General features: G+C 38.2%; 1 protein-coding gene across 1 annotated transcript in view; it reads right to left on the bottom strand.

Moving 5' to 3' along the window:
* Positions 1–3,149: 3,149 nt before the first annotated feature.
* LOC110683644 overlaps positions 3,150–23,246 on the bottom strand; it is a 31,720-nt gene continuing 11,623 nt past the window's right edge. The window contains exons 2-4 of the mRNA XM_021860036.1: positions 7,017–7,540; positions 3,516–6,963; positions 3,150–3,416 (exon numbers count right to left, since the gene is read on the bottom strand). Of these exons, the coding sequence (XP_021715728.1) occupies positions 3,157–3,416; positions 3,516–6,963; positions 7,017–7,540 (4,232 nt within the window). The 3' untranslated portion in view covers positions 3,150–3,156. The remainder of the gene's footprint in view (positions 3,417–3,515; positions 6,964–7,016; positions 7,541–23,246) is intronic.

A 23,246-nucleotide genomic window follows, 5' to 3' on the forward strand; every position in this document is an offset into this window, starting at 1 on the left:
AAATGTGACTTAATCTGGTCATGTGGTCTTGGTTAATCCGAGCGTTGGTAAAAATGTAATTTAGTGCCGTAATCTTCCTTCCTACAGCCAAATAAATAAAATAGTAGTAACTCAAGTCTACGAAAGAAAATTACTTATAATACTCTTAAATTATCATATGTCAATATAAAATCAAGAGTTTAATATATATAAAAATTATATTTTACGACCCTATCAAACTCCCCCAAGCTTAATATTTTGCTTGTCCTCAAGCAAAGGCATGAAATTACAGAGAAGTTAGACTCTTGATATAATAGTATGCAACCTGACATGTTACAATTACTCCACTCTTGCTCAATTACAATTTCAACCCAAATATATTGACACATCAAACCAGCTAAGCATTCTGTAATAATCACTCTACTTTGCTCAATACCAGCGTCAAGTCAAGTATATATGCAAGGGGAAAATCATTTTTATGATTACAAAATCAATTACCAACTCTTAAAACAATTACAGCCTACCTTCCACCAACAATGTAGTGGAGTAAATCAAGATCCTTAGGACTTGAATCAAGGATAAAACAGGGCCAAGGTAAAGTGAGGTTCTAGAGAACATTTCGGAATGTGGTAAGAAGGATTCAGATTAGCAGAGCAAAATATGCAAAACCACAACCACAACATAAAAACTCATATCACAGGCCTTTCCAACTTCATGAATTTATTTATTTATTTACTTTTTTTTTTTTTTTTTTTTTTTTTTTTTAATTGTGTTTCATGACTCTTAATGTCAAGTATCTGTCAAGTAACCCATGTAGCGAGCTTTCAACCAGTGACTCCTGGTCCAATTGGCCCAAGGCACTAGGTTTTAAGATACCCCTACGGATTTACTAACTCGAGTTACTCAATCACGATACATAAAACATCACACGTACTTATATGTTTTTTTTTTTTTTTTTTTTTTTTTTTTTTTTTAACCCATACATTGGTACGTAGAGCCTTTAACATGAAACTTTTTTTTTAACCCATACTTCACCACCAATTTACATCATTACCACAACGATAATCCAATTTACCCATCGATATGCTCTACTAATCTTATAGGCAAGTATTTCATGTTTCAGACATTCCGCAAGAAAAGTAGGTTTATAAAGCTCAAATTGGGTTTAATAATCAATCATGTCATGGGTAAGCTTTTTGGCTTATGTGGTGTAAAACTTTGATGCCTAACTCATTTCTTTCTTTTTACTCCACCACAAGCTGACTTCCACCAGGCTAACTATTGTTTACAGAATTAATTTTTCAAATTTTTTTTTTTATTTTTTTTTCTGCATATATACAAGTCTATTAGCCAAAGGTAAGCATTGTAGAGTGAATGTATTGTATAGTTAAGCATTGTAGAGACCGAATGCACTGTCCAAATTTCATTATTAGACTCAATATAATATCATACCACACCAGAGACATACCAAGAGACCGCAAGAGACCGAACATAACGCATTCCCCCCAAGCTTAATCCACACATTGCCCTCAATGTGTGACTGTAAAAAAAATAAATAAAAAATAAGGGGATTAAAATAGAAACAAATAAGGAAACGAGCTCACCGGAAAAAGTGGAACATGCTGGTAGTTATCTGGTTCGCCACTCTTCCCCCAAGCTTAAAGCGTTGCCTCCACTACTTGACTGCAGATCTGCTGCCTCATTACTGTTTCGATGCTGCAGCTTTTCCGGACCAGAAATTAAAAGCAAAGCTTTTGAATTCCATCCCCAATTCCAGCCTCAATATTCTTGTTGCATGTTCCCAGGTTGCTGCAACATATCCACATCGATGTCGGCTTTGAATCAGCCGGCAAATGCTTGTGTGCTATGAAGCATGTCCTGTAACAAACAATACCAGATTTAACCAAGCAAATTAAATGTGTCTGTTCCCAGAGGACTATGAAATATTTGAAAATAAGCATATAAGAAATCTGGAAGCTCTCTCTCTCTCATAGTTTTTTTTTTTTTTTTTTTTTTTTTTTTTTTTTTTTTTTTTTTTTTTTTTGCATAATAGTTAAAATAAAATGATGAAAATAAAAAAAATGAAAAAAAAATAATCGAATTATAATCCTAGATTTGGGCTGCCTCCCAAGAGTGCTTTATTTATCGACGTTAGCTCGACGCCTTTCCAGCATACTAGTCTTCATAATTTGGAGCTTCTAGCTCCATCACTTCAATGTTCTGGACCTGATAACCCTCATAATAAGGCTTTAGTCGATGACCGTTCACCTTTAATTCCTTCCCTGTGTTCTCACTACGAATCTCCACCGCACCATGGTCATATACCTTGGTAACAACGAACGGTCCTACCCATCTAGAACGGGGTTTGCCAGGAAAGAGTTTGAGTTGAGAATGATACAGGAGAACTTTCTGCCCAACTGTAAATGCCTTTCGTGTGATACGCTGATCATGGAATGCCTTAGTCTTTTCCTTGTACATTCTCACATTCTCGAAAGCATCATTCCGAATTTCCTCCAGTTCTTGCAATTGAAGTTTCCTGTGCTCACCCGCTGCATCCATTTCCATATTACATTGTTTCACGGCCCAAAAGGCTTTGTGTTCCAATTCTACCGGCAGATGGCAAGGTTTACCAAACACAAGCCTGTAAGGAGACATCCCGATCGGAGTTTTATACGTTGTTATGTACGCCCACAGAGCATCGTTGAGGCGAAGACTCCAATCTTTCCTGTTTGGATTCACAGTCTTCTCTAGAATGGACTTGATTTCTCGATTGGAGACTTCTGCCTGTCCATTTGTTTGTGGGTGATATGCAGTGGACACTCGATGAAACACATTATACTTCTTCAAGAGAGCTCCTATTGTCTTATTGCAAAAGTGTGTCCCCTTGTCATTGATGATGGCTCTCGGGAATCCGAGTCTGGCAAAAATATTTGATTTTAAAAATTCTGCAACAAATTTAGAATCATCAGTACGGGTGGCTATAACTTCCACCCATTTCGAGACATAATCGACAGCAAGAAAAATATATTGAAAACCAAAAGAAGAGGGGAAAGGCCCCATGAAATCCATACCCCAAACGTCGAAGATTTCACATATTAAGATAGGAGTTTGGGGCATTTCATTCCTAGGACCTAGTGTACCTGTTCTTTGACAACTATCACATGCCTTACAGATTTCTTATGCATCTTTAAATATGGATGGCCAATAGAATCCACTCTCTAAAACCTTGCGTGCGGTTCTCTTTGGTCCAAAATGTCCCCCACATGCATAAGAATGGCAGAAAGTTAGTATAGAAAGAATTTCAGAATTAGGTACGCACCTTCTGATCAGTTGATCAGCACAGTATTTCCAGAGGTATGGGTCATCCCATATGTAGTATTTTGCTATACTACGCATCCGGTCCTTCTGTGCTTTGGTGTAGCTGGCTGGAAACTTCCCTGATACTAAAAAATTCACCAAATCAGCATACCAAAGAGTTCTTGAGTTCAAGGCATGAAGCTGCTCATCGGGGAACTCTTCATTGATTGGGACTTTACCTTCATCAGCTTCAATAACTAACCTGCTCAAATGATCAGCAACACTATTGTCAGAACCTTTTTTATCTTTTATTTCAACATTAAATTGTTGAAGCAATAATATCCAACGTATTAGCCTAGGTTTGGATACATCATTTGACCACAGATATTTCAGCGCTGCATGGTCAGTAAACACAACAATTTTAGTACCCAATAAATAAGACCTGAATTTGTCTAAAGCAAAAACTACAGCTAAAAGTTCTTTCTCAGTCGTAGTATAATTAGCTTGAGCCGCATCCAAAGTCCTTGAGGCATAGTAGATGGCATGGGGAACTTTTCCAACTCGCTGGCCTAGCACTGCCCCTACAGCATAGTTAGAAGCGTCGCACATCAGCTCAAATGGGAGCTCCCAGTTAGGAGGTTGTAGAACAGGGGCAGTGACCAACTTGTCTTTCGGCTTGTCAAATGCCTGCTTACAGGCCTCATCAAAGTGGAACTCCACATCCTTTTGGAGTAGTTTGCATAGTGGTTGCGCAATCTTCGAGAATCCTTCGATAAACCTGCGATAGAACCCTGCATGGCCAAGAAAAGATCGAACTTCCCGCACAGAGGTGGGGTAAGGCAGAGAAGAAATAAGATCTATTTTAGCTTTATCTACTTTTATTCCTTCAGACGACATAATATGGCCTAAAACTATACCTTGTTGAACCATGAAATGACATTTTTCAAAATTAAGCACAAGGTTAGTTTCAAGACAACGTTTAAGGACCATAGTGAGGTGTTCTAAGCATCTATCAAAAGAATCTCCATGTACAGTGATATCATCCATGATAACTTCAATGAAATTTTCAAGGTAATTTGAAAAGATGCTTACCATACATCTCTGAAAAGTCGCTGGAGTATTGCACAGTCCAAATGGCATACGACGATACGCAAATGTGCCGTACGGGCATGTGAACGTCGTTTTTTCTTGATCCTCCGGAGTTATAGGGACCTGCACATAACCTGAAAAACCGTCAAGAAAACAGTAATAAGCGTGACCAGCAAGACGCTCTACCATTTGATCAATAAAGGATAAGGTAAAATGATCTTTTCGAGTCAAAGAATTGAGTATTCTGTAATCTACACAAACTCTCCACCCATTTTGTACTCGGGTGGGAACCATTTCTCCCTTATCGTTTTCCACCACTGCGACTCCTGACTTTTTTGGGACCACTTGAAAGGGACTGACCCAAGGGCTATCTGATATAGGGTATATCACCCCTACTTCAAGAAGCTTCATTACTTCTTTCTTCACCACTTCCATCATAGGTGGATTAAGTCGTCGCTGCACTTGTCTCACGGGTTTATCTCCCTCTTCTAATAAGATTCTGTGCTGACACATAGAGGGACTAATTCCTTTTATATCAGCAACCGTCCACCCTAGAGCTGTTTTATGCTCCTTCAGAACTTGCACCAGCTTTTGCTCTTGATTCAGAGTTAGATTACTCGCGATTATGACTGGCAGAGTGTCATTTTCTCCCAAAAATGCATACTTGAGATGGTCTGGTAGTGGCTTTAGTTCCACTTCAGGGGCCTGTACAATAGAAGGTAACAATCTGTTAGAAGTGACAGGTAACTGCATAAACTGTTTGTCATACCTTGACTGCTTATCGGGAAGTATTTCCAGAGAGGAAAAAGCTTCCTTAACTTCCCCCTTAAGCTCAAAATGTTCCTGCAAGTCAGTATACTTTTCTTTTTCCATAGGCGCAGTCAAAACAACATCTAACCCATCATGACCAGAGAGAAAGAATACATGCTCAGTTAGTGCATCAATGACATCTATACTAGAAACAGATTCACAATCAGAGGGATATCTCATGGCATCAAATAAATTAAACCGGATAACCTCCCCATCGAACTCCATGGTCAACACCCCACTGTGAACATTAATTTTAGTTCTAGATGTTTTCAGAAAAAGTCTTCCTAATAAGATAGGTGCTGCATTAGGGGATTCATCATTTGGCATATCTAAAACATAAAAGTCAGCAGGAAACACCAGTTCATTCACTTGCATTAAAACATCATCGACTACTCCTACAGGGTATGTATTAGAACGGTCAGCAAGCTGAATAATCACTCGAGTGTCTTTCAAAGGTCCTAAGTTTAGAGCTTTATAGATATATAAAGGCATGACATTACTAGAAGCTCCTAAGTCTAGCATGCATTTATCGTATCTCGTGTTACCTATTTTACATGGTATAGTAAAAATACCTGGATCCTTGCACTTTGGAGGAACTTTCCTCTGTAAAACAGCAGACACATTCTCACTTACACTGACTTTTTCATCTCCACTCAATCTCCTCTTGTTAGTGCATAACTCCTTCAAAAACTTTGCATACCGCGGCACTTGTCTTATAGCTTCCAGTAAAGGTATGTTTACCTCAACCTTGCGAAAAATGTCCAGGGTCTCTTTCTCCTTTTCTTGCTCTCTCTTCTTATTCGTAGATGATAACCTGCTAGGAAATGGAACAGAAGAAGTAAACTCATCAGTATTAGGAGAAACAACATCTCTTACCTTAGTGGGCTGCTTATCTTGCTCTGGAACAATAGTCTCTTGTTCCTCTTGGTGTGCTGCCAGCCCTTCAGTCTTTTTCGCTAGAACCTCTAATTGCTTGCCACTTCTCAGGGAGATTGCACTCGCGTTCTCCTTTGGATTTCTCTCTGGTTGACTCGGAAGCTTGTTAGAGTTCTGAGCTTGGAGCTTTCCCACTGTGTTAGCTAACTGAGAAACTTGGTTCTCCAAGTTCTTTAGACCACTTCTTGTCTCTTGCTGGAAATGCAAAGTGTTGTCAGCCATTGCCTTCACAATATCTTCCAGAGACATGCTACCAGATTGTGGCTGGGAAACTTGTTGATTTTGAGGTCGCGGCTGATATTGTGGTTGCTGATGAAACCCAGGTGGAGGATTAGAAGCTTGTTGTTGCTGGAAAGCTGGTGGTCTGAGGTTAGAGTTGCCTGCCTGCTGCTGAGCATTACCATATCTCAGGTTTGGATGATCTCTCCACCCCGGATTATAAGTCTGAGAGAATGGATCATAACGTCTTTGCTGCCCCTGACCGCCACCAATCGAATTCACTTCTTCTTCTTGCAGAGTAGGACACATATCAGTTGAGTGTCCTACCATTGAACAAAGGCCACATACTTTATCTTGCCCTTTTTCGATCATTACTCGCTCCACTAAGGAAGTGAGTTTAGCTACTTGTTGCTCGAGGTTAGAACTCACCACTTCATTAACTTGACATATAGAGGTGGACGTGATATTTCGACCTCCTCGATACTGAGAGTTTGCAGCCATGTTTGCAATCAGTTTCTTTGCCTCTGCGGGTGTTTTGTCAACCAGTGCTCCACCACTTGCTGCATCAACTAGATTCCTGTCTGTCTCCCTAAGTCCTTCGTAAAAGTACTGTATTAATAATTGCTCACTGATCTGATGGTATGGGCAACTATCACATAGTTTCTTGAAACGTTCCCAGTACTCACATCGTCCTGTCGAATTCCACATATTTCTTTCCTGATATTGGCTATCAAAGATGCTGGAAAATATCTTTCTGCGAATACTTTTAGCTTTTGATCCCATGTTGTGATGGTTCCAGCAGGTACTTCAAATAACCACTCCTTGGCAGCATCAGACAAGGCAAAAGGAAATGCCTTTAACTTGAGCTGGTCGAGGGTGACACCAGCCGGTTTCATCCCCGGACATGCTATGTGAAATTCCTTCAAAAATCTGCTAGCCTCATTCATGTGAACTGAACCCAAGGAGTTAGTATTACGGAAACCTGAAAATGTGGGAAGAGCTCTAATCAACCCCGGCTTGATCTCAATTTCTGCCTCATCGTCTACTATGCATAATAAATTTGGATCAAACGTTGGAGCTGCAAGCTGCTTTAGTGTTTGATCACCCATCTCAAAAATATATTCACCCTCCTCGTCCGAAGATGAACTTTCACAGTGAGGTAACGGAATATGACGAGCTTGCTCCAGTATATGAGCATGAGTCCTTTTAGCTACAGGAAGAGTAGAAAAAGGATGAATTATAAGTCCCTGGTTCCTTACCGCAAAATTTCTCAATCTTTGATGTTTCAAATTTTTGTCACACATACAAGAACAAGGAACTAGGTGACAAGTTAGTAAGAACAGTTAGAAAAACATAAGAAATAATAAAATAAAACGCCAAGTCCCCGGCAACGGCGCCAAAATTTGATACGACTGTCGCGTGTCTACCAAAAATAAACCTAACTCCAACCTCCTAAAATGTAGTAGGGTAAGCTAGGGTCGATCCCACAGAGAATTGGTTTATTAAATTATAAATTGTGTAAGTTAAAAACCCCTGTTCTGAAGAAATAGTACTACGATCTAATAAATAAACTACTATGAACTATGGGACAAATAAAGTACGAAAGAAAGACTACTAAAATTGAAATATGATAAAAATCAATAATAATAAAACAGGGATCGGGAGACATATTATAGCATTGGAGTATTTGTTGATCATCGAATTATAAAAATTATGTTCTTATCTCAATGTTAGCCGATGAACACAAACAAACATTCAACACTTCCCTTAATTGCAAATAAACCAAACATGCTCTTGGAGTATTGTCTAACTAACTAACAATCTAGAACAAGCTCTCTAGACTCGATTAATTAGGAGCATTAATAACTAGGAAGTAGCTAACTTAAGCCACAAATCTCACAAGCTCGGATTCGTGCAACTTAAAGAGCTGATAATCATAGGCATCAGACAAGTTTCAGTCACCTATTAAACACCTATGTGATACTAAGGAGTACTAACCGGACAATTACGTATCATAGATTAATATTCTAGCATTTAAACTAGCAAATTATACTAAAGATGGCCGGTCTAAAATATAATCTGGTAATTCATACTAATAAAACAGATTATCAACCCAATCAAGAAATAAACATAATACCCAAGAATTATAACATCTCTATTCTCTCAACAAAATAATCCAATGCATAATATATATCCCTACCCTAAGAAGAATTAGCCTAACATATTAAGAGTTGAAATTACAATAACAAGTACAAAAAGAAACTTCATAATATGATATAAATAATTAAACATCGAAATTGATAATGCTAGCAGTAGCTAAACGAAGCACAAAGTACCAACATTTAACAAATGCCATAAACTACCAATGATTAGCTTAATAATAAAATTCAATCCTATATCTTAATAAGAAATCAAACTCTGACTATTATTACCAAAATGAAATCCAATACAAAGAGTAAAAGGAGATATTAAACTAATGTAGTATCAAAACCAATTTGATGATTACCGAAGACTATGACACGAGTTGCAGTGCTCCAAGGAATTTCTTTAATTTTTATTCCTGAAACCTAGCCCAGAAAAATCCCGTAGCAAATGACAAATTCCAGAACACAGCTAAGTCCTCTCGACTGATGCTGTTTCTCTTCACCGCTACTACACTGCTCTGAGTTCGTTTTCTGATTTTTTCCTCAATTCGCTGCCCAGAAGATCGCCTCCTCTCGCATGCAATTCGGCTTTACTCCAAAAACAGTCCAAAAAAATCTCCCCCCATTCCTATCTCAAAAACAACCCCCTTTCTTCCCATTCGGCATCCCAATCTTATCACCCGGAATCTTTGATCTCGAACGCTCTCATCCTTCTCTGATTTCATCTCTAACTTTTCTAGCTTGACAGTTTGGTACCCACAAAAATCGCTCAAGAAATTTACCTTACTGCTCATCGAAATAAAGAGAAAAAGATTCTGATGAGTATTGTAGGTTTGTAGCTCTCTTTCCTCTAGTATGCCCATTCAAAATAATATCTTATTGGGCTTGAGACAAATGTGACTTAATCTGGTCATGTGGTCTTGGTTTCTTTTAATCCGAGCGTTGGTAAAAATGTAATTTAGTGTCGTAATCTTCCTTCCTACAGCCAAATAAATAAAATAGTAGTAACTCAAGTCTACGAAAGAAAATTACTTATAATACTCTTAAATTATCAAATGTCAATATAAAATTAAGAGTTTAATATATATAAAAATTATATTTTACGACCCTATCAGTTTTACAGAGGAATTACTTGTGTCTGGAATGATTTTGATCTAACTATCAACATGTTTTTTGAATATGTTAAACAATGTGAATCTCGATCTTCTATGTCTTTTATTTTTATCTTTGTTATAGATTACAAGAATACTTAGCCTGTGCTTTAGTGAATTAATCTTTGTTATATACGGATTTTCAATTATCTTTTCTGAATTTGTTAAACAATTGATTCTTTAGTGAGTTAATCTTTTACTCACTAGTCAAGTTTTCTAAATAATCTCAATTACTACATTTTGATTTATTAGTAGTATAATTGATTTATTAATTTTGTGGTTTTTGATTTTACTGATATGTTGTTTTCACAAGGAAGAAGTTGGAGTACTTCAGCTACATTTTGTGTTGATGCAATTATTTTTGTACTGCAGATTAGAATAATTTATATACGATCTACATTTTTTATTGTAGAATTTGTACTTTGATACGTGTAATTTTATACCAATTCTTTTAAAAATATAGCATATAATATATTGTAATTTTAATTAACAAAATCAAATTAAATACGTTAATTTTTTTTATTTAAAATGAGACCAAAGAGACCCGTTAAGCCTAAAAAGCGGTCTCAGTTTTCTAAAAAAAAGACTGTCTATTTAAGATAGGCGGTCTTAGTTTTCAATAAAGAGAAATCACTTTTCTTATAAAGGCAGTCTCAACTTTCTCAATATTGAGACCGCTTATCTTTAAGAGGCGGTCTCAGCGTTCCCATTCTAGAGACCGCCTCTAAAAATGCAGTCTCTTTGCCAAAGAGACTGCTGCGCTAAAGACCGCCTCTAAGGCAGTCTCTTTGGCTAATTTGAACGGGTCTCTTTGGCAAATTTTTTAGTAGTGGTAGTTGTTAGAGGTGTTCATGCAGTTGGATGTCGAGGTTGGTTCACGCATATATCATTGTGGTAAGATAGTTGTCGCTCTCTAGTTAGTTGAAGCTTTAAAGGTGATTTTTGCTATTCCACTACCGTCATTCTTGTGAGGATGTGTCCATATTGTTCTAGCCTTCTACATTTCTTGCATGTGTGGCGTTTGGATCCTTGGCATTGCTAGCTTATATCGAATTTTTGGCTTGATTCTACCCTAGATCGAGACCGAACAAACCTAGGGGAACACAAAGGCAATTAGGATTTTTGTTTTATTTTATTATTTTCCATTCTTTTTTCTTTTGCATTTGCTCAATTAGTACCCCAATTTGGGCCATTTTCCCTGCTTTGGCATAACCACATTACAAACCAATGGACCTTTGCTTCATTTTCACCTTTATTAGTTTTTGTGAAGCATTCTTGGGACTTGATTTGTATTTTTGGTTAATGAAAGTAAGAAAGAGAATGAAAAAGAAGTGAAAAACTCAAATCTTGGTGATTGTGATTATCTTTGTCATGTTGAATAGTTTGAGAAAATGAGAAGAAAAGAAAGGAAAGACAGAAAAAGCTGCTCAAAGTTAATAGAGGCGAGAGCAAAGAATAAAAAGAAATGAAAAAAAGAAAAAAAAAATATCGAGAAAATACAAAAATATTTGTTGTTTGGTTGAAAAAGATTAAGCTTGGGGGAGGAGTTGCTTTGTGATCTATTACTAGAATTTTTATTTGAAAGTTGGTAGTTTATTGAGTTTGAATTGAGGAATGATCAACCTTGCTTCACTACTAAGTTTACCACCAATTTCCAAATTTATTTCCACGCCCTTTAACCTAGCCTAAACGTTTCAACCCTTTTAAGACCTTTTGACCTCAGTGACGTTTAGTTACTACCGGTGGAGGGTAATCAAGCAAAGCCTATTGAGCGAGCTATCGATACCAAGATGTCGGGTAGCCTAAATGTTTTCATTGTTTATTTCTTCCGATTCCTTCGAGGAATCTCGATATATCACCTTAAAAGTGGAAGCAAAACTAGTGAGGGCGCGGAAGTTTGGTTGGAGATAAGGAGGAGTGTAAGTCCCTCTAAGTTCTCTACCCTTTGCATGATTTATGTGTGTACCAACCTTAGCTATTATTTTGCTTGGCTATCTTTAATGTCTAGAAAGGATTGTATTCTTGTGCACTTAGCCCGTTGTTTGTGTTTGGTTTGAAATGTCAAAACTTGAGTTTTCTAGATTTCACCTTTGCCTTGAATGTTATGTATTGCCAAGAGTTGTGGGTTAAACCTCTTAGGAAACCCTCACGAGAGCTTACTCGTCCTCTTTGGCGACATGGGGGTTTAAAGGGCTTGATGCATACGCTAAATGCATCCATGATTCCTACGGAAGTTAGTTAGTGTACATTCTTTCCCGTTCTTTTATTTTGTTTCTTTTTCTTTCAATAATTTCATCTTATTCTCTTTTGCCCTAGCTTTGCTCGAGGACGAGCAAAGTTTTAGCTTGGGGGAATTTGATTAGTGACATTTATGTCACTCTTAGGGAGTAGTTTTAGAATTAGTTCCGTGTTTATTTTCCCTTATTTTCCCTTTTATTCTCTTGTTTTCTTTTTAATAAAGTTTCTAGCTTATTTCTTAGTTTTAGTATGTTTTAATTTAATTTCTTTATTTAATTGGTTTCTAGTTTATTTTCGTATTTTATTTGCTTTCGATTTATTTTATTTCGTTCCTTTTCTTTGTTACTTTCATATTTTCAATTACTTTATGTTTATTTTGTTATTTTATTTTATTTTGCTTTCTTTGCTTGTATAGTTTTTGTTTAATTTTTGTTAGTTTAAGTTTTATTTCTCTTTTTTTCTATTTTACTTTATTTATTTCTATTTTATTTATTTCTATTTTATTTTATTTTATTTTATTTTATTTTATTTGTCTTGATTTCTCCTCGGTTTTGTGTGTAGGGTCCCGGGTTTCATGTCAAGTATGTGCACTCTACTTTGCTGGCTGCTGCCCACCTCCTATCCTTCACCCCACCTCTTTCTTAACCTCCACCACATCAACAGCCCCAATAATCTCTCCATCTCCTTCCCGCCCTGCTCCAATTCGCATCTAGCCACAACAAAACACCTAGCTTCCCTGCTCCACACACTAGTAGCCAACGATTGCAGCCCGTAATTCACACCTGACCCGAACCTCAACACCAAATCACAGCCCACATCATTATTTCACGCCACCCACCAATTACCACCTTCAGCCAATCTGCAATTCATCAATTAAACCGCAACCTGCCATAACCCAGCCGCACCCCTGCCGCAGCTCCTCAACTTCTCCAACCATCCAGCACCAAACACCACCGACGTAAAAGCATGTGGTGAATATGCTTGGAACTCATAGCATGTTGTGAATATGGTTGGTGGTGTTTGTTGCTGGATGGTTGGAGAAGTTGAGGAGTTGCGGCAGGGGTGCGGGTGGTGTAGGCGTCGCTCGAAGTGTGCCTACGTAAAAGCATTTGGTGAATATGCTTGGCACTCATAGGAAGTGGGAATTGACATAATACGATTAGGGATAAGGAAAGTAGGGAGCCGCCAACAAGTTTTTAAGGAACTTGTAAACCGTTCACGGATCATAAAAGGCAACCACGATAAAGGAACAACGAAGGCAACAACGATTAGCCCATGAAGGTTACACCCCATTCATAATCCATGAATTTAAACTCCATATGGTTTGGAACCATGAAAGGAGGATCGGGGATGATGGTACGAAGTGAGTCATGGAGCCACATTCGCTCGTATTGGCCTCTACTCGATTCTTATAGTGAAAAGTGATTCCTGCGATCTCAAAGGCATACGAACAAAAATTTAATTTTCTCCAAACTATTGTTAAGCTAAATTGGTTGAATATTAATGCAACACATAATTCTAAAATATTTGTGATCACTTGAATTAATAACAAGATTAAAAAGGAACCTAAACCGGTTGTCCAAATTATCTTATTAGGCGTGATTTTCAATTACATATTCCCTTTAAACATGCAATATGGTGATCATTATAACAATAGAATACACATTAATATTGGAAGCAATTTAACAATAATTCCAACAATATAAAAATCGTTAGAAAAATAATAGAAATAAAAGGAACATAATTCTTACTTTGATTTTGTTTGCTTGCAACTATAAAATAATACACGAGTTAGTAACTTCAAGGAAATGATAATAAAAAAATAATTAAATTAAATTAAATTAAGTAGAGTTGATTTGGGGCCAAACCCTCAAACAGTTCTACCTTTCACGCCTTGGCTTAAAGACAGAACCACGAGTAAAGTATGGACTCCTTGGAGTGCTTGAAGAAGGAATTTTAAAAGAAGAAGGGTAAGCTAGTGTTTAGGCTAGATCATAAAGGAGAGAAAAATAGAGGATTAATTGATGGCCCGTACATCAGAAATGAGGGGCTATTTATAGAAAAAAGAGTACTGAGGGAACACACGGAACCCTAAAAAGATAAAAACCCTAAAAAACTATACCGCGACACGGCAAAGTGTATCGAGACACGTGAAATCCCACCGTCAGACGGGGAACCATCCCGTGACACGGTGTACTGCTGTGTGACGCAAGAAATATTTTGTGAGCGGGAACAAAACGCGTTAAGGGTTTACGCGAAAAGGACATGGAAACTCCCATGTCACAGCAGGTTCCCCGTGTCACGGGGAATCCCACCGTCAGACGGGACAGTTTCCCGTGACACGGTGGACAAATGCCATGACGCGGGACTCTGTTGTCTGTTTTTCCGTCTAAATTCATTTTTAACCCTAATTTCGTTCAGGATTTTAAGTGGCGATTGATAATTTCGGGCCATTTCTGATTTATTTTTATTATTTGGGCTAAAAAGAAAATAAGTAAATAAAATAAATAAAAGGTTTGGGCCAAAATAAATAATAAAACAATAAAATAAAAAGGGTTTGGGCTGAAATTAAAAACTATGCTTTGACTAAACATCAAGACTGATCCATGGACTATTCAAAAATTGAATTTAATTAAATACGATTTTTTAAGCACTCTCGGGGTTAAATAGTGAACCCGACCAATAGTGGCGGTGAAAGGTTATTCATCATCGGGTTTGGTTTTGGGGAGACATTTTTAGGTGTCTACAACTAGGTTATGGCAGGTTGCGGTTTAATTAGTGAATTCCAGAGTGGCTGAAGGTGGTAATTGGTGGGTGCGTGAGATAATAATGTGGGATGTGATTTGGTGTTGAGGTTCGGGTCAGGTGTGAATTACGGGCTGCAATTATTGGCTACTAGGTGTGTGGAGCAGGGGAGCTTGGTGTTTTGTTGTGGCTGGATGCGAATTGGAGCAGGGCAAGAAGGAGATGGAGAGCTGATGTGGGCTGTTGATGCGGTGAAGATTAAAAAAGAGGTGGGGTGAAGGATAGGAGGTGGGCAGCAACCAGCAAAGTAGAGTGCACATACTTGACATGAAACCCGGGACCCTAAACACAAAACCGAGGAGAAATCAAGACAAATAACATAAAAATAAATTAAATAGGAATAAATAAAGTAAAATAGAAAAAAGAGAAATAAAACTAAAACTAACAATAATTAAACAAAAACTATACAAGCAAAGAAAGCAAAATAAAATAATATAACAAAATAAACATAAAGCGAATTAAAACTATGAAAGTAACAAAGAAAAGGAAAGAAATAAAATAAATCGAAAGAAAACTCGAGGTAGCCAAGCAAAATAAATAACTCTAATGAGGGTTTCCTAAGAGGTTTAACCCACAACTCTTGGAAATACATAACATTCAAGGCAAAGGTGAAATCAAGAAAACTCGAGTTTTGACATTTCAAACCAAACACAAACAACAGGCTAAGTGCACAAGAATACAATCCTTTCGACATTAAAGGTAGCCAAGCAAAATAATAGATAAGGTTGGTACACACATAAAGCATGCAAAGGGTAGAGAACTTAGAGGGACTTACACTCCTCCTTATCTCCAACCAAACTTCCGTGTCCTCACTAGTTTTGCATCCACTTTTAAGGTGAGATCTCGAGATTCCTCGAAGGAACCGGAAGACATAAACAATGAAAAACATTTAGGCTACCCGACATCTTGACCTCACTAAGGTTAAAAGGTCTTAAAAGGGGTGACACGTTTAAGCTAGGCTAAAGGACGTGGAAATAAATTTGGAAATTGGTGGATCTCGCAATAGCTTGGGCTGAAGTGAAATTTTACACAACACCTACGCCGTACAATTTTGCGCCGTAAGATACGCCTTTTGCATTTTTACGCTGCATGACAACGCCTTCCTTTTTGCTTCGGACGTGAAAAAAGAAGAAAAGCTGGACATTTGTAAAGTCAGTACAGTTAAATGACAAACCTGTATATGGGTGCGTTTACGTAAAGCACCACCATGGAACGTATTAAGACACTCTTATGAAAAAGTTCAAAACGTATGCTTAGGGAAGGCACAAAGCACGGTGTGCATGCAAAAATGATGCAAAAAAACTAACAAAGAAGAAAACAAACTACAACAAGCAAAGAAATTCAAAATATTTCGATAATTTGGGCGCCATTACGTCTAATAATGAGCAAAAACCGTTGAAAAATGATCAAACGGATAAAAAATCAGGATTCCGGTCATTTTAGTGACCAGTATCCGCGCGCAACTCAGTGGGTCGTGCTAGCCAGGTGCGCGCATCATTTTAAGTTGTGCTGGTATGTCACGCGAAACAAATTCAATTGCGCGCGACATTTATGTCAGTAAAATGAAATCGCTTAGTGTGATTTTCATTTCGCTCTTTCTTTCTCCTTCCTTCGCCATTTTTGCCCCTTTCTCTCTCTAAGAAGCTCGGATTTTCTTGTTTTTCGAAGCAAAAGGAAGTAGATCTCGTCCCTTATTCACTTTTTCCATAATTCAATGTAAGTTTTTTGTTATATTTCGTTTGATTTAGGCTTAATTAGGACAATTTTTGAACCGTTGAACCCTAAATTTCGAATTTGGGGGTTTTTTATTCGGTCCATTTTTCTTGAAATTGTTTGTTCCATGTTGTTATACTATGTTTAAGGAGTGTTTTGCAACAAATTTCATGACAAATGGTTATGTATTGAACCTTATATAAGCATTTCTTTGTTCAAGTTCGTTCTTGCTCTTTTTCTTCGAATTTTGCTTGATTTTTTGCTTTTCCTTGGTCATTTTGGTTATAATTGCTGATTATGAGTACATTATAGTGATGGAACCAATATTACTTTCATAATTAATTTTTGCGAATTTTGAATTGTTGTAAAATGGTGTGAAACATACTCTTAGCTTATTTTTGCCATGTTTGAACCTCAAAATTGTTTGGTAGACGATAATCTTGTTTATATTACTGTTATTCGTCTAGGAGTAGTTGATTATTTGAGATTTTGAAATACAATCTCTTAAATTCTTAGTTGAAACTGTTATAAGATGGCTTTTGTGGGTGTTAGAAGCCCCCATTTACTGAGTTTAACCGCAGGTATCGTAGCCTCCAAGTATGGGTGGCATTCAATTTTCGTGTTTTGCCCTATTGGAAGCCGTTATGCTGCCGAAATGGGTCTAGAATATGTGTATTAGTTTAGTTTTGGAAATAAAGAAACTTTATTTATCATAGCATGGACTCGCCTCCATTTGTCGATGATGAGGAGATTCTAGGTGGTCTTGACGAGGCGGTTTTCCCTCGGAAGAGGGTTACCCATCCTCGAGAAGAGGTTCGAGAGCGACACATCGCAGCCGATCGACGTTGCCAGGAGGACGTGGTTTGGGAGGCTCCTCCTAACTGGAACCTTAGGGTCCTTAAGTGGGACCCAAACCATCATGTTTCGATCAAAGGGTTGCGCGGCATCTTGAGTTCTTTGCGCCTTCATCTCTTTCTTTTTTCTTTTGTTTCTTCTCGTTTTTAAACCATAACCGTTTTTTATTATTATTTTTTAATTTTCCTTAGAGTGAGCCTAGCATGCGTTTATACGAATCTGGTGACCTGCGAGCCCGTTTTGAGAGTTTTCCCGAGGTGGCAAAGGAGATTGTGGCACTTTCCGGGATTGACTCCCAGCTGGCGGTTCTTCGGGATTTATTGAGTCAGCCTAAGTCTTCAGCTTTCCTCCGTGGATTGCTCGAGTTTTGGTGGGATTCCACCAACACTTTTCACTTTCCATGGGGAGAGATGACAATTACCCCTTTCAATTTCTCTATGATTACGAGTTTTCCTTTTGGAGGTTAGCCCGTAGCCATAAAGTTCGTTAAGGGGTTAGACAAGAGACTGCGCGAAATTGTGGGGGACCGTGTTGCGTCGGCCCTTGACGTGTACGCGTAGTCTTGTCCGTACTCAGTTCTTGCCGACGAGTTGTCGTCTGATGAGCTTGATCGACAGTGTACACCTGAGCATCTGGCTTGGATTGAAAGGAATGGTGTCCTTCGAACAAGTGTATTATTCTGATAGCGGGTTCAAAATAATTAGAAAGCTAATATATTCAATAAGGTCAAGTGATCGGAATGCCTGGGTGGAGGTCGATCCGATCAGTAATATTAATGTATAAATAATATTACAGCTTAATCTTGACTAAACCCTTCGGGTCACACCCTAGCAAATATACGAACTGACTCGACGAATTAACTAAGAAGAAATTATTTCGTCGCCCGAGTATTAAATATTAAATTGTTGAAAATTTGAGCTTAGAGCGTTAAAATCGAGTATCGGAAGTCGAGTCAATATAATAAAATATGAGACATGAAAATAATAAATCAACAAGACCAAAATACCCCTATCATCGGAATGCTCCGAGCAAACTGAGTGCTAGGGGCATTTGGTATAGCATGGTGGCTAGCATGCGTACCAAGCCCATCCTAGGCTGGCTTGTGCGTGCTAGCGCACCATTGCTAGCATCGCATGCTAGCAGCGCTGGCCAACGAGCGCAAGGAGCATCAGCACTCAGCAGCAGCTCGCATCCTTGATGCTTGGCTTGCTGGCTGAGTGCACGAGCAGCCTGCACAAGCCGTGCTGGGCTTGCTGGCCAACAGTGCCTAGCAGCCCGCACGTTTATGCTGGGCCTGCTGGCAGCCGCACATGGCAGCCCACCTTGGGTGCCTTGGTTCCCAAGTGTGTTGCCATGTGGCGCATTGTAAAAGGAGGCTTGAGGGATGAGTTGGCCAATTTTTGGGGGAGGGAGTGGGGAGCAAGTTTGGTCCCCCCTTCCACCAAATGGTCCTCACCTAAACTCTCACATGAGCTTGCCACTTGTTGATTTATTACTAGTTTGATTATTTATTTTATTTTATCTTTAAAATAAAATGGAAAAATCAAATTCTCCTACATTGATGGGAGAGCCTTTTCACTCTCTTGTTTTCCCTATAAATACCCAAGTTGGGGTATTGGGAAAATCACTTGAGTGAGAGTTGAAAAAGGCATCACCAATATGAAAACTGTTGAACTCATTTAATCACTTGGGTTTTGGTCGGACCTTGCTAACTCAAAGAAAGCGGACCTAAAAAGTCGGTGTTCGTCCTTTGTGGGTGGATACCGTTGGAGGCTCGGTATTTTTGGAGCTAAAGATTTCAAGTAAGAGCCCATTAGGTCGGGTGAAGCACGCCTCAAAGGTAAATTCCGATTCTATCCTTTTATGTTTATTTATGCTTTATGGTTTTAGTAATTGCGAGTGGTTCTTTGGGTTGGGGTCGTTTCCGCAGTAAGTTGGACTTACCAAACCCCAAATGTGGTATCAGAGCCACACTCGTTTATTTTTAAAATTATAATATTTTTCAAGGTGATTTTTATGGCTTAATTTTTCTGTTTTAAGTTGCTAATTAGATTAGTAGCTCGTATTATCTTTTTTAACCTCGTATTTAAGCTACCTTCAGCCCCAAAGCCAGATTTTGACCAAAAAAATAGTGAATTTTGGATGGAAACTGAACATTAGAAAGTCAAACATGTCAAACGACAGTTTCACATGATTTGAGAATGGAAATCAGAAGGTGAAATCAGAATTTGCAAAGTTGGAACGGATGACAATGTAGACGATCCACTTACTAAACCTTTGCCTCAAGTGAAGCACAACAAGCACGTTGAGGCAATAGGAATAAGGCATGTAGGAGACTGGCTTTGATTTCCTTGTTAAGTGTTTTAGTTAGTTTTTGAACTTTTAATGTAAGACACTAAGAAAAATCATTCAAGTTTTGGAGTAATATAAATTTCATGCAATATTTTATTACTCCGTTTGCTATTTAATTGTTGTTTAGGATTAAATTAATGATTCCATTTGATTATTGGAATATTCAAAATAGGTTATCAAGTTTAGTCTTGATAAGGAAACACCTATTAAGTGAACATTGAATATTATAATCGAAATTATCCCTAATCGAGGTCATTTAAACAATGGACGATTAATGACCAATTAAGATTAGTGTGTAGTTTGATTTATAGCACTGTTCATTTTGCTCCAAGGACATGATTGTCATAAATCATTTGCACAGGTATTTGTTTAGAACCATACTGGATCAACCTATGAGAATACTTTAAGAGATTAAAAATTGTCATAAAGTATACTTCTCATTATGGCTATCGGAACCTATTTCCTTGACCATGAGTATTGTGAGCTCTCTTGTTTGAGTACTAGTCCGTTTTGATGTTGTCAAACGTCTGCCGTAATAGGGGATTATAACGGAAACACTCAGGCGGCTAAGTCCTCTCAGTAAGACGAGCTACATTAGAAGACTGGGAATGTCCTCCTACTAAAATAGGGAAGATGTCTTTGTTGTATACAAGGCCTCTCGTAGAGCGAGACTGTAAAATGAATGGTCGTGCTCGGATGGATTTTAGAAATCATCTGTTATTGACAGTCGGACTCGGAAACGAGAAACACTTCTGGACGTAATAAGGATAACGAAACAATATTACCTTATAGTACATGAAGAGGCATGAAGAGACATAGGAAAAAGGATGTACACTAAATACGCACTTGTTCGGAAGGACAAGTGAGAGATTGAAAGGAATGGTGTCCTTTGAACTAGTGTATTATTCTGATAGCGGGTTCAAAATTATTAGAAAGCTAATATATTCAGTTAGATCAAGTGATCGGAAAGCCTGGGTTGAGGCCGCTTACGATCAGTAGTATTAATGTATAATTAATATTACAGTATAATCTTGAATGAACCCTTCGGGTCACACCCTAGCATATATAAGAACCGACTCGACGAATTAATTCGGAAGAAATCAATTCGTTGCCCGAATATTAAATATTTAGACGTCGGAAATTCGAGCTTAGAGCGTCGAAACCGAGCGTCGAAAGTCGAGTCAAAATAATAAAATACGAGACATGAAAATAATAAATTAACAAGACCAAAATAACCCTAGCTTTGGAAAACCCCGAGCAAACGGAGTGCTAGGGGCATTTGGTATAGCATGGTGGCTAGCATGCGCACCAAGCCGAGCCTAGGTTGGCTGGTGCGTGCTAGCGCACCAATGCTAGCATCGCATGCTAGCAGCGCTGGCCAACGCGAGCAAAGAGCATCAGCACTCAGCAGTAGCCCGCATCCTTGATGCGCAGCTCACTGGCTTAGTGCACGAGAAACCCGCACAAGCCGTGTTGGGCTTGCTGGCCAGCAGCGCCTAGCAGCCCGCACACTTGTGCTGGGCCTGCTGGCAGCCGCACAAGGAAGCCCACCTTCGGTGCCTTGGTGCCCAAGTGTGGTGCCATGTGGCGCATTGTAAGAGGAGGCCTGAGGGATAAGTTGGCCGGTTTTTTGGGAGGGAGTGGGGAGTAAGTTTGGTCCCTCCTTTCTTCCAAATAGTCATCACCTAACCTCTCTCATGAGCTTGCCACTTGTTGATTTATTACTAGTTTGATAATTTATTTTATTTTAGCTTTAAAATAAAATGGAAAAATCAAATTCTCCCACATTGATGGGAGAGCCTTTTCACTATCTTGTTTTCCTTATAAATACCCAAGTTGGGGTATTGGGAAAATCACTTGAGTGAGAGTTGAAAAAGGCATCACCATTGTGAAAAACTTTGAACTCAATTAATCATTCGGGTTTTGGTCAGACCTTGCTAACTCCAAGGTAGCGGACTTAAAAAGCCGGTGTTCGTCCTTTGTGGGTGGATACTGTTGGAGGCTCGGTATTTTTGGAGCTAAAGATTTCAAGTGAGAGCCCATTGGGTTGGGCGAAGCACGCGTCAAAGGTAAATTCCGATTCTATCCTTTTATGTTTACTTATGCTTTATGGTTTTATTAATTGCGAGTGGTTCTCTGGGTCGGGGTCGTTTTCGTGGTAAGTTGGACTTACCAAACCCCAACTGTGGTATCAGAGCCACGCTCGTTTATTTTTAAAATCAAAATATTTTTCAAGGTGATTTTTATGGCTTAATTTTTCTGGTTTAAGTTGCTAATTAAATTAGTAGCTCGTATTATTTATTTTAACCTCGTATTTAAGTTACCTTCAGCCCCAAACCCAGATTTCGACCCAAAAATAGTGAATTTTGGGTGGAAAATGAACATTAGAAAGTTAAACATGTCAAACGACGGTTTCACATGATTTGAGAATGGAAATCAGAAGGTGAAATCAGAATTTGCAAAGTTGGAACAGATGACAATATAGCCGATCCACTTACTAAACCTTTGCCTCAAGTGAAGCACAACAAGCACGTTGAGGCGATGGGAATCAAGCATGTAGGAGACTGGCATTGATTTCCTTGTTAAGTGTTTTAGTTAGATTTTGAACTTTTAATGTAAGACACTAGGAAAAATCATTCAAGTTTTGGAGTAATATAAATTTCATGCAATATTTTATTACTCCGTTTGCTCTTTAATTGTTGTTTAGGATTAAATTAATGAGTCCATTTGATTATTGGAATATTCAAAATAGGGTATCAAGACTAGTCTTGATAAGGAAACGCCTATTAATTGAACATTGAATATTATAATCGAAAATTGTCCGTAATCGAGGTCATTTAAACAATGGACGATTAATGATCTATTAAGATTAGTGTGTTGATTTATAGAACTGTTTCTTATGCTACAAGGACATGATTGTCATAAATCATTTGCACATGTATTAGTTTAGAACCATACTGGATTGACTTATATGAATACTATAAGAGATTAAAAATTGTCATAAAGTATACTTCTCATTATGGCTATCGGAACCTATTTCCTTGACCATGAGTATTGTGAGTTCTCTTGTTTGAGTACTAGTCCGTTTTGATGTTGTCAAACGTCTGCCGTAATAGGGGATTATAACGGCAACACTCGGGCGGCTAAGTCCTCTCAGTAAGAGGAGCTACATTAGAAGACTGGTAATGTCCCCCTACTAAAATAGGGAAGATGTCTTTGTTGTATACAAGGCCTCTCGTAAAGCGAGAATGTAAAATGAATGATCGTGCTGTGATGGATTTTAGAAATCATTTGTTTATTGACAGTCGGACTCGGAAACGAGAAACACTTTTGGACGTAATAAGGATGACGAAATAATCTTACCTTATAGTTCATGAAGAGACATGATGAGACATAGGAAAAAGGTTGTACACTAAATGCGCACTTGTCCGGAAGGACAAGTGGGAGATTAAAAGGAATGGTGTTCTTCAAACAAGTGAATTATTCAGATAGCGAGTTGAGAATTATTAGAAAGTTAATATATTTAGTAAGGTCAAGTGATCGGAACGCCTGGGTGGAGGTCGCTTCCGATTAGTAATATTAATGTATAATTAATATTACAGCTTAATCTTGACTGAACCCTTCGGTACACACCCTAGAAAATATACGAACCGACTCG

The sequence above is a fragment of the Chenopodium quinoa genome, unplaced genomic scaffold (assembly GCF_001683475.1).
Source record: "Chenopodium quinoa cultivar QQ74 unplaced genomic scaffold, ASM168347v1, whole genome shotgun sequence".
Taxonomy (NCBI): domain Eukaryota; kingdom Viridiplantae; phylum Streptophyta; class Magnoliopsida; order Caryophyllales; family Amaranthaceae; genus Chenopodium; species Chenopodium quinoa.